General features: G+C 42.5%; 1 protein-coding gene across 4 annotated transcripts in view; it reads left to right on the top strand.

The window, feature by feature from the left end:
* GRIN2A (glutamate ionotropic receptor NMDA type subunit 2A) overlaps positions 1 to 18637 on the top strand; it is a 399804-nt gene that overhangs the window by 266890 nt on the left and 114277 nt on the right. For all 4 annotated transcript variants that reach the window (XM_012785171.2, XM_012785153.3, XM_012785158.3 and 1 more), the window contains exons 6-10: positions 931 to 1136; positions 7092 to 7260; positions 7384 to 7537; positions 13675 to 13800; positions 17269 to 17498. In XM_012785171.2, coding sequence (XP_012640625.1) covers positions 931 to 1136; positions 7092 to 7260; positions 7384 to 7537; positions 13675 to 13800; positions 17269 to 17498 — 885 coding nt within the window. The remainder of the gene's footprint in view (positions 1 to 930; positions 1137 to 7091; positions 7261 to 7383; positions 7538 to 13674; positions 13801 to 17268; positions 17499 to 18637) is intronic.

The raw sequence follows: 18637 nt of genomic DNA, 5'->3' as shown, positions 1-18637 counted from the left end.
CTCAGAGGGAATACGATCGATTCTGTTTTGACAGGTCTTGATGTGCGCTAAGCAGGCGCAGTCTCCGCTCTGCGCCAGATTAATAAAAGTTCACCTTAATTTGCAACTTAAATAGAACCATCTCTGGGGTTGAAGTGACGCTTCTCTTGTCCTCACCTGCTCTGCCCACGCTGTGTCGTCTCATCCCCCAGTCCTCTTCTCCTTTTTACTCTTCAACCTCATCTTCCTCTCCTGTTTCCCCCTTTTCATTCGTAGCACCTTTTTAAATGTTTCTCCTTTTCATCTTCTCTCCTCTATACTTACTATATATATATATATATATATATATATATATATATATATATATATATGCGTGTGTGTGCATATAGGATCCCTCCCATGTGCCAGGCACGGTGCTTTTGCTTCTCATGCATCGCCTTATTTAAATTCCAGGACATCCTTATGAAGTGGGAGGACAATGTGCCTGCTTTACAGATGAGGAAACGGAAGCTCTTCGTGCTTTAGAGCTTGCCTGGCATTGTGCAGCTGGCAGGTGGCAGAGCTGGGGAATCGGGCCCAGACCTCTCTGACTCTAAAAGTCTGTGCTCTGTCCATGGCATCAGTGGTCCTGAACTCTGGAAGAACATTAGCACTACCCAGGGAGCTCTAAATTACTGTCAGAGCTTGGGCACCACTCCCAGACATGCGTATTTAATCCCTCTGTGTGTGGGGGGGGGGAGGCCGGGATGGGGAGCTGCCCCCCAATATTCTGTTCTCTCTTTATGCCCATTTCTCTCAGCCCGCAAGCAGCTGCATATGTTCAGGTATGCAGCAGAAAGGCCCTTACGACTGCAGGATCCCTTCTCCTGCACCCGCTGCGGGGAAGGCCCTGCCTCTGGAGAAGTCCGTGGTGCCAGGAAGCACAGACGTGTCTTTGTGCTTGTGATGCAGGTGGGCAAGTGGGAGAACCAGACCCTGAGCCTGAGGCACGCCGTGTGGCCCAGGTACAAGTCCTTCTCCGACTGTGAGCCAGACGACAACCATCTGAGCATCGTCACCCTGGAGGAGGCCCCATTTGTCATCGTGGAAGACATAGACCCGCTGACCGAGACGTGTGTGCGGAACACGGTGCCGTGTCGGAAGTTCGTCAAAATCAAGTGAGTGTCACGGATGCCGGAGGCTGGGTGTGCCCAGTCCTTTACAATAGCATGTATCCTTGATAATAACGTGGCCCATAATTTAATAATAGCATGCAATATAAAATATACTCTATTATAATAGCTATAACGTAATAATTGATTTAAAAAAGACTCAAATGAATGCCTGGAGATGCACCAAGCTTGCATTCATTTAATTCCAGCAGCAATATGAGGTGAGTAGTTTTGCCTTTTGTAAATAACATGGTCAAACTGGCTTATAGGGAGATTAAGAAATACGTTCAAAGCCACCCAGCTAGGAAATGGAAGAGGTAGGCCACAAACACCGGCTCATACCACAGTTGTATTTTTAACCCTTGTGTTGAATCAATCCTCCCTTTCAGTCTTTTTGAAAACAATTATTTCTTCTGTACTTTTCTGGCTGCCCCTCCCACCACTCCCTTTCCAGCACGTTTCTCTTCCTTCCAGCTCTTTTCTATTTCCCAGATCCACACTTTTCAAAAATTGTAAGAACTTCTCTCCAGTTGGGGTTAAACACACGCCTTGCATCTCTGATGAGATTCAGGTGGAAACTGAGCTTCTAGCAGTTTCCCAGCTCACCAGCAGCAAGCAAGCATTGCCTCTGTGTCGCTTCCCCTTTTTGTTATGTCTGAAAAAGGACATGGAAAGCTCCACGGCCAAGCCCAAGCCCAAGCCCCTGATCATGGTCTTCCCTGATGTAGACATGAGCCGCCATTGTGGAGGTCTCGCCAAAGGAAAAGGCCCACTACTGGATGTAAATCTGTCTTTCTGAGTATTTTCTCATCGCTTCCTTTATTTGCCAGACTTCAAGCTATACTACAAGGCTATAGTCATTAAAACAGCATGGTATTGGCACAAAAACAGGGACATTGACCAGTGGAACAGAACAGAGAATCCAGATATGAAACCATCCTCATATAGCCAACTAATCTTCAACAAAGCAGACAAAAACATACACTGGGGAAAAGAATCCTTATTCAATAAATGGTGCTGGGAAAACTGGATAGCCACATGTAGAAGACTTAAACAAGACCCACACCTCTCACCTCTCACAAAAATCAACTCACGCTGGGTAACATACTTGAACCTTAGGTGTGAAACTATTAGAATGCTAGAGGAAAATGTTGGAAATACTCACCTGGACAATTCTTAACATGTCCCTTAAGTTTGGCCACTGCCCCCCCAAGGTGATTAGCTACCCCCACGGTACCCTGGGCATATCCCCATCCCTACCCTTATCACCTGTCTTTATAGTTTCTAGTTTGTCTGTCTCTTTTCCTGGCTTGTGAGCTGTCTACATATAAGGAATGCAACTTATTAATCTTTCTACACTCAGTTACAAGGACAGATATGCCGATGTTTGTTTCATGACTAGACGACGAACAGGTTCTTTTACTCCCACGTTGCAAACTCCAACCTCCATGGCTATTAAACGAGATGCAAGTGCCCAGATCTCAGTGCTTGGCATCAGGATATACTTTAAAATATATATATAATTCATAAATGTATTGTGTGAAGTTTACTATTTTGGTTTGGAGACCATTTTATCAATGAGGTCATTAAAGTCAGCATCTTTGGAGTTGAGATTTGGAATAGATCATGCAATAAATAAATACATTCCTCCTACCTAGGCCCTCCCCCTCTCCAGTGCCCCCACTTGGGTCCCAGGGCTGGACTTTTCCTTTGGTAAACAGTCCCCCTGCCTCGAGGTCGAGGGGGAGGTGAGGCACACCCAGGAAAGGCAAGGAGGCAGCCCTGTTTGGAGGCATGCGGGTTTTAATAATTTTTGCTGGATTCCTTTACAACTAAATGACACAGATATTATTATAAATAAAGTTATAAAAGAAGAATAAATAAGTAAGTATGCATTAATCACAGTTTATGTGTCAGGCACAGTTCTGGGCATAGGGGATAGATACATCGATGAACAGAGAAGACAAAAGACAAGGACCTTGCAGCTGTGCATTGTACACTGTTAGCAAACAGCTGGACCAGTGAGGGAACAGGGCAACTCCATGCTGGGATCAGCCCTGTGCGGGTTATAAAGAAGGAGGTGTGAGATGAGAGTAAATTGGGTATGTGGGCCACTTTAGCTCACACAGGTAAGGTTTCAGGTGACATACAAAGGGTGAGAAGAGGCCAGACATGTGAAGATCTGCGGAGAGAGCCTCCCAGGGAGAGGGGATGGCAGGTGCAGAGGCCCGGAGGAAGGGAGGGGCTTGGAAGTTTGGGAAGCAGAAGGAGACCCAGGGCCATGCAGGAGAGTGATGAGCTGCAAGAAGGATGGAGAGAGGATAAAGTGGGGAAATTGTCACAGGAGGATCTGACTCAGGTGGATGTTCTTTGAGCAGAACTTGGGCAGATGAAGAAGGCAGAGTGGCTGGCAGAAAGCCAAGCATGTACCCGTGGCAGGACACCTCCGTCATGGTAAGGAGGTCCTCCATGTGTCAACAGGGCTGATCACAGTGGGGGTGGGGGTGGGGGGGCTCCTGTGTTTCCCAATCAATAATAGGAATTTAGAATCTTTAAAACCAAAAGCCCTGGAGCTGGAAACAAGTAGATCCCCAGGTCCCGAGTCACATTTGTATGAAGGAAAGGAACCAAAATAAATCACTCTCTTTAAAAGAATTGACTTTTCCACCGAAGACTATAAACAGCTTAACAGGTTCAAATACACGTTCTTGGTTTCTGCAGGGAGGTAGTAGCTTGAAGCTTTCCTTTTTCCACTTGGGGAAATGAGAACTTTACTGTGTGTCTAGGTAAAATTATTAAAGTCTTTGACTTACCTGACAGCAGCAGAAAATTACCAGGATCCGCGAATCCCAACATTAACCCAGATTAGATCAATTGCATTTCTTAAAGGTAGCATTTTCGAGGCAGGCAAAAAAGTATTCCTGTTAGACAACATGATCGTATTTGTTTTCTCGGTAATAGTTTTACAGGGAATACCCTTTGTTTCTCACTTCTGGTAAATGGTGGGGCCTCGAAGGCACACATCAATCTTCTAAAAACCCAGGTAATGAGAAATGAGCTAAGAGATCAGACTTTCCTTCTAGTCTGCTAGATGGGTGGTAAAGACGTGGAGAAAACGTTGGATAAGGTCTTTGGCCTGGTATGCAGGAAGAAATGGTCATACTGTCAATCAGACCCTCAAACTATCAAATCATTGGCAGAAAGAGAGGACACTTATTTTTAAGTGCTTACAGGAGAAGTGCTTTAGAGACTTTATTTAATCTTCTCCACTGTCCTGCAAAGTTAAGTATCCGATGCTCAATTTACAGATGAGCAGACTGAGGCTTTGCATGGGGCGGGACTTCCCTGAGTTTCCAGGGTTGAGAGGAGCCAACCCAGGAACTGAACGCAGCTCCGTCGGAATTGCACGGCGCTGCTCTTACCCACTGGCTCCGCTGGGAAATGGGAGGGCCAGTAAACTAGACCATTTGTTGCATCCCTTTCCCCATATTTATTTTTATGAGTCATTTTTGTCTTTTGGGTGGCGGTAGAGCGCTGAGAGAGATGGCACGGGGACCATTTCTCAGATGTCTGTGTAGTTAAGTCACACCCCCTCCACACCCACGCAGGGGCTGTAATAGGAACCGGCAGAAGTTTCCAATTACAAGCTGGTCTGCGATTCCATGATCACCACGATAAATTCAACCGTCGCAGTTGCTGCATGTCCTTTCCATCCTGCGTCCCCAGGGACCCGGTTTCATGTCTTGCACATAGTAGGCACTCAGTGGGTACCTGTTGGGTGAACACGCATCAGTGACCGTCTGTACGTAGAAATGCACCTCGTATTCGGGGATGTGTGGGGATACGTATCCCATAAACCGGCTGAGGTTTCCAGTGAGACCAAAGAAAGCCCCTCAATGCCTGTGGCCCCGAATCTTACACCTGGGGAATTCGTAACTTCCGTCTAAACTCGGGGATCTTGACCGGGTGGAGGAAGAGGCTGTGATAGGAGGAGCAGGGAAGGAGCAGAGAGTGCAGGAGTTGCAAATGAGCAGAGGTAGGGAGGAGGCGTCCTCCCTGCACGGCCTACAGTGGCTGGGAAGGAAAAGAGAGATTTCGATTTTGATACATTTTTCAGAGCCACATACAGCAAATAAAAAATGGTTTCTGGTCATCTCATTAATTTAATGTACTTAGGAGACAATTCTATTGTATTCATGGCAGTTTTAACTCCAGAGTGACCCCCTCTGCTCTGGGTAATTGGTGGGGGTGGGGCAGGCACCTGCCTCCCATGACGCCACAGCATTGAGGCCACCGATCATCACATGCGAATATAGGCAGATGTGGCCACCCCCTGTCCCAAGCTGAGGGGTCATTGAGCCTCTGGACAAGAGAGCGAAGTCTCCACGGTGGTCTGGGCTGACAGAGGCAGGATGGTTGAGCAGAAGCCGGGGGAGGGTGGGAGGGGCGTAATGGTGAAGCTAGCAGTTCAGGAGAGGTGATCTGTGATCCTGAGATGAAGGGATGCATTGGAAAAAAGGTGTCATTTGCAACCTGCTTCCATTATTCAAAATTATATTGTCAAGTCTGTCCACAGTCACATATAAATATTGATATACATCAATGGTGCTTGATGTGTGTGTATCTCCAATTACATGGGTAGTACATACTCACTAGGTAATTTGGGGGGAAATGCCCTAAAAACACGAAAAAGGAAAAGCTGTTTTCCACTATTCAAAAGAGCTATGCTTCATGTTTCATTGTTTTTCTATAGCTCGTCTGTTCTCACATAGCTATGGTTATTCTGTTTGTGCTACTGTGTAACCTACTTTTTTCATATGATGTGGAAACATAAGTATTTTCTTATTATGATGTTAGGTTTCCATAAACATCATTTTAGTGCTTAGGTAACACTCCAATGTGTCGATGTGCCCAAAATGGAATATGCAAACAGAGCACATGTTTCATGACAGGCATGACTCAAAGATAGAGTTGAGCTAACAGATGTCCCAGTGCACGGTGGAATGGAATAAAGTGTACTGCCCAAAGAGGCCTTGGTCTTCCTACATGAGTTGTCTAAGTACTTTTGCTATCAGTGGGGTAGTGTTTGCTACCTTTTTGAAAGGTGTTTATGGCTTGTGTGCGTGTCCTTTGAGTATGATTTGGTCAGGTGAATAAAGCAGGGTGGCTCGTACAAAGCAATGAGCATAACCTTGGGGGATTATATGACATCATTTGAAACGGCAATGCTCTCTGTATGCCAGTCGGGCTCTTTGCTCATCAAGAACATTGATTTTTAAAAAGTGCCACCTTTTATACCTCAGGCCATGTAGGCAGGTAGTGCAAACGTTATGAATGAGCCCTCATGTAACATTCAGCTCTATCGAGAGAAGTTGAGTCCATGAGCTCAGGCATGAGGTAGGACTCAGGTCTCCTGACTCTTAGCTGAGGAATTTTCTAGGTACCCTAACCTCTTCCCTTTGGTTTCAAGCCTCTGTAATGATGGGACGAAGTAAAACCCTACTTCACCTGAGGATTCCACATCCTTCTCTCTTCCATGTCCCAATAACTTTTTATGATTTGGTTTAGATCAGATGACTAAACTCTGGTCTAAAGAGGTTGTATGTGTTATAAACACATAAAAAAAAAAAAAGAGTTGGTAACTCTTACCTGTTTAACGGCAGTAAAAATACCACCTAATTTAGAGAAATGTCATGATTCAAAAATTAATATAAAGCACTTAGGATAGTGCCTTGCAAATAGTAATTACTCAATAAAGGTTAGCTGTTGTCATGATAACTGCTGTGATTAAGAACACTTTCTACTTTTGCTGTCACACACTCACTGCAGGTCCCTTGGAAAAGCCACTTCCCCTTTCGGAGCTTCACTTTCCCATCTGGAAAACAGGAGAAGGGTGTAGCTGAGGATTGTGAGCAAACCTTCCAGTACTAACATTCTGTGGTCTTGGGATTTTCCTTACAGCAATTCAACCAATGAGGGGATGAATGTTAAAAAATGCTGCAAGGGTTTCTGCATTGATATTCTAAAGAAGCTCTCCAGGACTGTGAAGTTTACTTACGACCTGTACTTGGTGACTAACGGGAAGCATGGCAAAAAAGTTAACAATGTGTGGAATGGAATGATTGGAGAAGTAAGTTGCCTTTTCACCCCGCCCAGCACACATTCAGACGAAGGGCTTAAGATCCTTAGGGGTGTAGGGAGGAAGAGTAAAAGTATTGCTGTGTCTTTTTTTTTTTTTTTGCCTTGCATCCAGGTGGTCTACCAGCGAGCAGTGATGGCAGTGGGCTCGCTCACCATCAACGAGGAGCGCTCTGAAGTGGTGGACTTCTCCGTGCCCTTCGTGGAGACGGGCATCAGCGTCATGGTTTCGAGAAGCAACGGCACTGTCTCGCCTTCTGCTTTTCTAGGTGTGTGAACCTCATAGCAGCTGTTGCTTTCCCACAAGGAATTAGATGTGCTCTTCCTTGTTTGCTATCAGGATGGGACCTTGTTCGTTTCTGTTTGATCATGTCCACGTGTTCCAGACCATGTTGCATTTGAATTATGCCAATTCACCTTTTCCCCTGGTTCGCTCACATCTTTAGCTTGGAAACACCTGCTGAAAAAAAAAATACTGTCACATATTCAGATAATGGTCTTGACTCTGCAGAATGTAAATGAATAGATACATTGCCTAGAGCCACCTTGAAAACATTTTAAAAATAAACCTGTCTGTCCACAGTTAATTAATTAATTAATTAATTTTATTTCAGCATATTATGGGGGTATAAATGTTAAGGTTACGTATATTGCCCTTGCCCCCCCTTCCCCCTCCCACCTGCCCAACCCCCGATAAATGTCATTCCTATATGTCCACTAAAGTGTTGATCCGTTAATACCAATTTGCCAGTGAGTACATGTGGTGCTTGTTTTTCTATTCTTGAGATGCTTCACTTAGTAGAATGGGTTCCAGCTCTATCCAGGAAAATACAAGAGGTGCTATATCACCGATGTTTCTTAAAGCTGAATAGTACTCCATGGTATACATATACCACATTTTATTAATCCACTCCTGTATTGATGGGCACCTGGGCTGTTTCCACATCTTTGCGATTGTGAACTGTGCTGCTATAAACGTTCGAGTGCAGGTGTCCCATTTGTGGAGTGTCATTTGATCTTTTGGGTAGATGCCCAGTAGTGGAATTGCTGGATCAAATGGTAGGTCTACTTGTATCGCTTTAAGGTATCTCCATATTGCTTTCCACAGAGACAAAGCAGACAAAAACATACACTGGGGAAAAGAATCCACAGTTAATTTAAATCAGCCCGATAAACCCTTACTCAGCATCCACATACCCATCCTCCATCCTACACAGAATGACAGTCATTTATTTACTAGATGTAAGAGTGAAGATAATGATTACTGCACAATGATTGATGGCAGTGTTTGTATAAAAGAAGTAGAAGTAGTCTGAAGAGAATCCACTGATTTAAAATTAATGAAATCACATTTTAAATGTGGCTATCCATTAAGCCAAATGGTTTATAAATCAGGAGATTTTTTGACTCTCCTTTGAACCATTTCATAAATTTATGTTTTTACATAAAATATATTTTTTTTCAATCAAGGAAGAGCTATATTTTCTATCATCTGGTTTTTTTTAGCTCTATAACTGTATGTACATTAGATACCTTGGCTGGACTGTTGAAACTTCACAGACCATAGCCAGGCACTATTAAAATTTTTTTTATTTAAAGGAAAATGTTTTGTTAACTGGTTACCATAAATGATCTTTGATAGTGGCTGTCTTGTTGAAGATCATGGCATTAAGATGATTAATTCCCCCTTGGCACTCTCATAAAAGTGGGTTTGTTCCAAATTTGGGAAGCATATGACAAACCTTAATCTCTAGAGGAAAACTGCATGAGAGAGGGAAAATAGTTATACTAAGATCAACTAGATGTCTTACAGTTTTACATAGACAAAACCTTTATCTATTAAAGAAACTTACAGGCCGGGCGCGGTGGCTCACGCCTGTAATCCTAGCACTCTGGGAGGCCGAGGCGGGCGGATTGCTCAAGGTCAGGAGTTCAAAACCAGCCTGAGCAAGAGCGAGACCCCGTCTCTACTATAAATAGAAAGAAATTAATTGGCCAATTGATATATACATAAAAAATTAGCTGGGCATGGTGGCTCATGCCTGTAGTCCCAGCTACTCGGGAGGCTGAGGCAGAAGGATTGCTCGAGCCCAGGAGATTGAGGTTGCTGTGAGCTAGGCTGACGCCACGGCACTCACTCTAGCCTGGACAACAAAGCGAGACTCTGTCTCAAAAAAAAAAAAAAAAAAAAAAAAGAAACTTACAAACTAGAACCGATTTGTGGACAACATCACCAAGCTCTTAGCCTTATTCTTCCACAGTCTTCATTTATATGTAATGCTACCATCCAGTGACACTTTTATGCTTCGTTCTCTTGAATGAAATGTTGACTAACAGGATTTTGGATACTGCCTAACTTACAGAGGCATATGGATTTACCATTTTTCTATTTTTGATAATCCATTTTAAGCTGTCCCGAAATCCTTGCCACTCACTGGATTTGATTTTGCGCTCATTGCCTCAATTTTTATAACCTTTGTTGGAGTAATGTAGACCTTGACAAATACATACCTCATTATGTTCCTTTTGTTTCTTCATCTGACATAGATTCAGATACTCAGACATCCCATGCCATCTGTATACCCAGCTTGGAGAATTACTTTATCTCTATTCTTGAATATTAAGTACTTTAAAATCTCTTAATCATTTATTTATTTATCTTCCTTTTTGGATACACCTCATTACTAAATTGCTGTGATTTTAGGGACATTTAGTACTCAATAAGGGAGCATCACTATACAAAAGAAACATGCAACCAACTGATATTGACAACTCATGAAGAATCTCAATAATTATTGGATGGCTATTCATTCTTTAGTTGCTCCAAGTCATTTTTTCTCATTCCCTATTAGACTCTTTAACAAGGATCCTTTGCCCTGCAGGTTAAGAAAGGGTTGGAGGGCCGGGCATGGTGGCTCATGCCTGTAACCCTAGCACTCTTGGAGGCTGAGGTGGGAGGATCCCTCAAGGTCAGGAATTGGAGACCAGCCTGAGCAAGAGTAAGACCCCCGTCTCTACTAAAAATACAAAGAAATTAGCTGGACAACTAAAAATTTATAGAAAAATTAGCCGGGCATGGTGATGCATGCATACAGTCCCAACTACTTGGGAGGCTGAGGCAGAAGGATAGCTTAAGCCCAGGAGTTTGAGGTTGCTGTGAGCTAGGATGATGCCATGGCACTCTAGCTCAGGCAACAGAGCAAGACTCCATCTCCAAAAAAAGAAAAAAAGAAAGGGTTGGAGGAAGCAAGTTCATAGAACAAAATGGAAAGAAATTAGTTTCTTTTCACAAATTGTTCCCGTATCTCCTTAGTGAGCTAGAGAGAACTGTTTTCCAGTTCAATCAGGGAGGAAAAAAATCGATTGGTATGTCTCATAAAAATGGGTCACTGATATTTAATCTGGCCTCAGCCCAGTTTCCCTAGATTTTTGTCTTACCTGCATCTGTAGAACATTTCCATACAAAGTCAAGTATTTTGCTAAATGTAGCAAATCGTCCTTTGCCCCGTACTTTTCCTGCTGTATCTTTAAAAATAAAATAAAATAAATTGTAGCCAGAGGAAACTATTTTCAGAGCTGTTTTTACGCAGTAGGCTTAATATTTTTCCTAGTCACTAAATTACATCCCTATTCGATTGACTGTGCACCCTCTTATTTACGGTCATTATCTGCAGGTTTGGAAAGTCATAATGAACCATGCTAAGCTACATTTTTCCATTCAGTGGCTCAGTCATCTGGAAGAGCCAAAACATTCAAAATCTGATTGCATTGCTCTTCATTATTTCTTATTCTCCCTCCTCCGCAAACTCCATTAACTCACATCGGAAACACTCACAGGTAATGCCTCGGAGCTTTTGTGCGAAAATGTAACCAGTGGCTCTTCAAGGACAGAGATGACGTCTCTTGCAATATTTCCATCTAGTTAATTCTAAAGACCTTTCAAGTGAGTTGGATTCTTTGATCCAAAGAAATCCTGACCTGCTGCCTCCTAGATTGAAGTTCCTTCATGGACAAATATTGAATGTTTTAAGCCATTAGAGGATGTAATCCAGAGCTTTTTAAAATATCTCTGTGTCACTCCTTAGACACTGTCAATACAATGCTTCTACATTGTCCTAACGTTTTTCTTCATCACAAAAGCGGTATATGTGCTTGTGCTTACGTGTGTGGTGTCTGAGAATAACAGGCCTTTGGGGGCACTCATAGGTACTTCATTTCCTAAGTCCAGAACACTGCAGCAGAATCCTTTTTAATCTCTGTGTCATGCTCACAAGTTAAGGCACAATTCTGGTTATTTCCAAGTGAGACAACATCTGGTATCAGTGGCCTCATTGATATCTACCTAATTTATGACCAGTGTGTTACTGACTAGTATGCACTAAGGACTTCCCCTAATTTTTAAATAGTGTTATCACAGCATGCACAGAAATGGAAGTGATCAGATTAAAAAGTGCTTTTTAAAAAAGGTCACCAGATATACATACATAATGAGTGTGATGCGCACCATCTGGGGGATAGACATGCTTGAAGCCCTGACTCTGGGGGGAAGGAGAGGAAAGGCAGCACATGTAACCTAACATTTGTACCCCAATAACATGCAGGGGGGGGGGAAAGGACACCAGGGCACCTTTTCAGCACCATGGACAGCACACTGTCCCCATCATTTCTGGCTTTAATCATGAAATCAAAAAGCGATTCCATTTAATATATTGTGTGTATAAGCGTGTGAGGCACACTGCAAAATGCCTTACATGTATGTGCTTACGAATTGCAATGACCCTTCTCTGGTGAAACACACCATGCCATCAGTGTACCCAACTTGGAGAATTATTTTATCTCTATTCTTGAATAATAATCATTTATTTATTTATCTTCCCTTTTGGACATACCTCATTACTAACTTGCTGTGATTTCAGAGACATTTATTACTCAAGCTAAATTTAACTAAGATAAATTTCAGTGGCTGTCCCATTGATTTCTTGGGGTTCAACATGTGTTATTTAGGTTAAGTAAGTTGTATTGTTACCTGTTGCTTTTTAAGGTATCTGCACTATCAAAATACATTGCAAAGCATTCCTTCCAGCTTTTAAATTAATCCAGTAGAGTTAAAGTTCAGGCATATTAGTTCCTTTTTACACAATAAGCTCATTAAATTGGAATTTGTGTTAGGTAGTCACAGGTTCTAATAAGAAGGTGGCCTGCTATTAGGTGGCCTGGCTTCGTTATTACCAGTAGCTCCATTAGAAAAACAATTCAAAAATAGTAAAATGTTTACTGTTCAAGAGGTATTATTGGACTTACTTCACCTTTGAAAAATGTTTACTTGTGGAATTTATAAAAAAAATTTTACGTTTATTGTTGTCCATGGGCAGTTTCTTCCCAATGATAGATTCAGGTGGAGAAGTATTCATTTTTAAAATGTTAGTCTCTGATGATTTTCTAGCAAATCTGTATTGTAAATGGATAAAATGGCTTCAATCAGCTAACTTTCATATCCTCAATCAGGTTGAATGGAAATGTTAATTTATTTTACATAGCATCCCTTACCTTTCTAGAGTGTTCTAAGGTTTAGAAGCTTGTGACTTGGCCTCCCCTTCTGGGATATCTGCCTACTTCCTAAGTCACATGGAAATGAACTGATGAAACCTACTTTTAGGGAAAACAATCATTTATCCATCTACCACTCCATGGCCTCTACTCTTTAAGGAGTGTTTTTCTTTTATTGAATTATCATGTGAATATAATATCCTTAATAGACTTTCGGTTGCAATTTAGCCTGTTACCAACATCAACAAGATGAATAAAACTGCAGAGATCTCATCAGTCTGATGTGGAGTGTGATAGCCGTGGTGGCACACTGTGACTTTCCAATATTCCTATTAACCCAACGATTTTATAATCCTTTCCTAGTAGGTTATAACGCTCCCTTTACTTTTGGAGTTCCCTGCATATCATCCCTCCTGTATGTAAAAATAGTAAAAACCATGCCAGTCTGCAGTAGCCTCATGGCTGTTTAGATCTAGTCTTGTTTCTCCCTAGCTTCAGCCCCCTGATGGTTCTGTAATTTGTAGGGCCCTGTGGCCTGTTTTTCTGCATTGTAACTCTCTCTTTTGGTCTTACCGTTTTTTTTTTTGTTGTTACTATCCTTGGCCTAATTTGTAAAGTGTCATATGCTCTCCTCTATTTTTATCGTATTGCATGCAGTCATGTAGAATACCTCAACTGTTTTGTAGAATAAAGAATGGTTTAAAGGTATGAATAAAAAACGAGTAGCTTCTTTTGAATGATCAGAGTCGTATTAGAGAAAATCTTTCGGTGAGTCTGCAAATGCATGTCTGGGTTCCTGCTCAGGGTGAGGAAGAGCTAACTGACTATCTTTCCATCCCTCTGGTCTGTTCATTTGCAGAGCCCTTCAGCGCCTCGGTCTGGGTGATGATGTTTGTCATGCTGCTCATTGTTTCTGCCATAGCTGTTTTTGTCTTCGAGTACTTCAGTCCTGTTGGGTACAACAGAAATTTAGCCAAAGGGAAAGGTAAGGAAGCTTTCTTGAGCATGATTCAACATCGATGCTATTTCCTTTACCTTCAGTGAAGATTTCGGTTTTAGAATGCATCAACCTATATTGCCTTGGTGTGCCATCGTATGAATGGTATTGGGTCGTTGATATTACTTATAATGCCAGACAAGTATGATTTATTCACTTCAACTGAAAGAAGGATAAAACAAAATGAAACATTTTAATCTTCTTATAATGTGAAGTCAAGAGTTATTAGGTAACAACCAGTGATATTTAGTTTGTTAAGAAAGGAGATTTGAAGAAGAGTTCTTTTGGCAATTAATTTTTTAAATGTGAGTCAAAAGAAATGCTAAAATTATAGTGAGCCTCAACTTCAGTCTATGCAGAGAAAATGGCTTTACAGAAGCTAGTTTAAGAACATTCTTCAAACTACTGAATCAATTTGCATCAGTTTAACAATAAATATAACTATAAATGGCATCTTTCCCCAAAGAGTTACATTTTCCTCTTGATAGTGCCTGACCTTAGTGCATCATGTTTGATCAAAGGGCAATTAGTAGATAGAAAATTGAATTGAGAGGCATTCAGTGCCTATAAATCATTAAAAGACTCCCACTGGGAGTTCATGTCACATACATAAACACATTACAGCATTTGAGTCGATTTCCCCCAATGCACTAAGTGGATGTTATCAGAGAGGTGCCATGTCCAAATCTCTTTCCCAAAAAATGACTTGTTATAGTGGAGGATAGGATATCTTAAAGTGTCAAATGCTTTCAAAAACAGGACACCTTCCTTTGGTACCTATTCTTTCTACTTGGAAGATTCAGTGTGGGAAACACTCATCAGTTCCTGGGAATCTCGTAAAGAATTTAGTTTTATTGAAATCTTCTTAACCACTGAAGAGTGATGACCATTACATTAACCATCTCCAATCAACCAAACAGTAAAAGTGCCGTACATGATCGTGCTGTGCTTAGTGGGACATGGCAAGCCTTCGCTAAAAGGGTAATGGAAAATGAACACGGATATCACAGCATAGCATTAAGGAGCTTTCCAACAGGGTGCAATCTGAGACAATTTCTGTAAGCGATCACACCGTGCTGGCATGGATCCCTACATTTGCATAATCCGAGTTTGTGCTGTGGTGATTTACACATTTACTTAACAAATATTTATCAAGCGGGTACTATGTGCTAAGTACTATGTTGGTAAATCAGATAGAGACTCCTTGACCCTCAGGAGCTTAGGGTTTCATTGTGGAGATAACGTGCAAACACACACGTTAATAATCACAGATTGCAATGAATATCAAGAAGAAGAAGAAGAGAGTGGCGTGATGGTGTTGGGGAGGGCGTCAGATAGGACGGTCACCCAGGACAGGACGATCGCGGAGCTGACACCTGAAGGATGAGAGAGAGTCAGTCATGTGTGAAATAGATAAAATCGTTCCACGCAGGAGGAACAGTGAACACAAAAGCCTCCAGGGGGAAGTCAATCTCTCTGTGTTCAGGAAACAGAAGAGATGTGAGCGAGTGAGGTGGACAATAGCATAAGATGAAGTCAGATGGATAGGCAGTTGACCATGGCAGGATTTCAGATTTTCTTCCAGACACGATGGGAGGGAGCACAGGTACAGTGCAAGAGGGTCTCTGGGGCTACTCTGTCAACATAGTGGGAGGGGACCGGCAACAGTGAGAACAGGAAGGCCAGTTAAGAAAGTGTCAGTTTTCCCTAGAAAGGTTTACAGTGGCTTGGTCTTGGGTGAGAGCAGTGAGGATGGAGATAAGTGGATACATGTGAGACATATCTTGGAAGGTTAAAAATGGTCCAAAGGCCATCATCACGTGCCATAATTCCCTGCCCCCCCCCACCCCCTGATGGAAGCATGCACAATAAGGCTCTTGTAGAGAAAAGAATCTGGCATGCTGCCTCTGTGGACCTTCCATCATACTCATCTGCTTCCTGCTTATCTGCAAGTGGAAACTCCCAGGAAAATGACAGCACCTTGTTTCTTTGTGCAAAATGGATTTTTGTTATGTTTCACTGCACTTTATGGGGCAAGTTATATGGCCCAGTAATAGTATTCATGAATCAGGAATTCCTGAAAGTCTTAGATAGATCCTTTGCAACTGTCTGTTTACGATTCCCAACTAGCTGTCACTTCTGATCAATATGCCTCCCTAATAAAAAATTAAGTAGTTCATAAAGTTAACTAGATTGACTCAAATTATTTTTTTCTTCCTTCAGAGTTCCCAGCCTCATGGAAATAAGCCCAGAAGCGCATAAAACTAAGCAAAGAGAAAACAAGAGGTTGAGATTGAGAATAATAGGATTAATTGCCTTCTCTTCCATGTGTTGTGTTATGGATGTTATAAGTGCTGCTGTAGCCTGCATTTGGCCTCCGATATGCAGAAAGCTTGCTTTTCCTCGGCTTCCTGCCCAGAACCTCATAACTTCCATCAATCTGAATTCATTTCTCCATTTTATTTATTGCCTGTTCTGCTTGCATTGCTAACTGAGGTCTAAGTGGATCATTTTTTCATATCTTCATTTACTTAAATGACATAAAAATTAACCTTCTGTTAAAGGAAGACCTTTTTTTCTCCATGAAATGAGGGCATACATTGATTCTTATTTTTTTCCTTGCAAAACAAAGACTTGAAAACCCTAATGTTTGTGTTTTACAGCCTGCCTATTCCCCATCCCAATAAATTCTGGCATATTGTTCTGCCTCTTTAGTTAAGTCTGTTGCGAGGAACACTTAAGAATCTTAAAAGGGACCTGTAGCTCTTGCAAGGATACGCTGAGGGGAAAAAAGTGCTGTGATCCCAGTGTTCATTTTCCGTGACCCTGCAACGGGATATCTTCCATCTGTGAAGTGTTGGGAGAATTAAGCTCTATTGTTTCATTCCTTAATGTCTCCATTTGGAGAGGCTTTCAGCTTGGTTTAATTCCTATATTGTGCACACTTTACATCTCAGTTTGAGCAGGAGCAATTACGCGGGACAATCGGATTAGAATACCAAACATGGGCCCCACTGAATTGCATGGATCTTGTACGATAGCACATGCAACGGATTCTGAAGCGGCTCTCGTGCACACATGTGTGCCAGGCTCTCTTTATATTTATTAAGAAGATTGGTTTTCCCGAATGGAAATCCAATCCAAATTTAAAACAGGTCATAACACTACTTCTTATTCAAAGCCTCATTTGGCACAACCATTTTCTTTTCCTTTCTTTATTGTTTTCTTTTAAAGAAATGCAGCAAAAAGTCCAGTTAGATAGAAATGTAGGAAGAATGCAACTTTTTAAAAAAAAGTTATCATGGCTGTGGTTCCAGGGCAATGACAGGACACAGCTATGATACAATTACACCTTCCGGCAACCTCCAGTGTTGCTGGGGGCTGCCGTATAGTGATCATATATGCACAAGTTTGCATTTCGAGATAATGCTGAAAATGTCCTTTCTGCTTTTGCAGCACCCCATGGGCCTTCTTTTACGATCGGGAAAGCTATATGGCTTCTCTGGGGCCTGGTGTTCAACAACTCCGTGCCTGTCCAGAATCCTAAAGGAACCACCAGCAAGATCATGGTGTCCGTATGGGCCTTCTTCGCCGTCATCTTCCTGGCCAGCTACACGGCCAACCTGGCTGCTTTCATGATCCAAGAGGAATTTGTGGACCAAGTGACTGGCCTCAGTGACAAAAAGGTAAGGTCACCTTGTTTTCTCCTCTGTCTGAGGGCTGGTCTTAACTGTTCTTTCAGAAGGGGGTGATTCAGGTGCCTCTCATGTGGACCCATCAACTCTACAGCACAAAGCTACACTTTTTTTTTCTTCTTAACTCAAATTGTCACATTTCTGAAAAATTTAGGAACAGAACCTTAAGCTTAGCTCTCTAAGGTCTAAAAGAGTCCAGGTCTAATTTGGAAGCACAGTTTCCCCAGGTGTTCATTTTCCCCATTTATGTGATCTTTCTGATGTTAGCGAGGGTCTATGATTCAAGAGCACGGTAAAGCTTAGGTTGGAATTCACCCTTTCTAGGAGAGCATGATGTTGAGGAAGGTCCCCTAGCCTGGACGAGGAGACACTTGGGTGAAGGAAGGCTGTAGGGTTAGCTACCTCCTGCTCCGGGACCTTGCATGAGTCCCTTATACACTTCCTGCCTGGGATTCCTCAACTGAGACATGAAAAAAAAGGTCATCTCTTAGCCTTAGCCAGAGACAATATTATCTGACAACTCCTCTAAACCTCACAGCCAAATCGGCCTCATCTTTAGCACCTGTGACTCACCTGAGATGTCTTTACGGCACACTAAGGCAGCAGAGACCACAGCACACAAAAGACGCAGACAGGGTTTTCTTTTTCCTTTTCTTTTCTTTTTTCTTTTAAAGTTCCCCCTGGTTCTTTCTACTCACACACATCTCCCCTCTTCCCCCGTGGGGCTGTGCCTCCCACGTCAGCCGGATGGGAGTGTCCGCGCCTGCTCTCTGCTTTCTCCACTGCAATCTAACGGGGCTTTGGGGGTTTGAGTGGCTGTTCAGAAATGCACACAGAGGAAGAAAAGAGGAAAACCAGGCGCATCCTCCTTTTGAAATTTTAGTTCAGGAAGCAGATCGTGACTTGCAAAGCTCAGCAATGTTGAGACTGCAGCCCCGCAGAGATTCTTCTGTTTGGTGTGCGCGAGGATAATTTGTCTCCCTTTAGCAAACCTCGCTGTCCTGTCTTGTTGACATAAGCCTACGTACATCCCGTCGGCATTCATGCACAAACCGCTGAATAGAAAATCGGTCCGTGAAAAGCCTCTCCCGCTCCCCCATGACATACGCCGTGGTTGAAAGAGGTACAGA

The sequence above is a fragment of the Microcebus murinus genome, chromosome 19, assembly GCF_040939455.1.
Source record: "Microcebus murinus isolate Inina chromosome 19, M.murinus_Inina_mat1.0, whole genome shotgun sequence".
NCBI classification, from domain to species: Eukaryota; Metazoa; Chordata; class Mammalia; order Primates; family Cheirogaleidae; genus Microcebus; species Microcebus murinus.
Note: the sequence above shows the minus strand (reverse complement) of the source record. Positions and strands in the feature narration are given on the sequence as shown.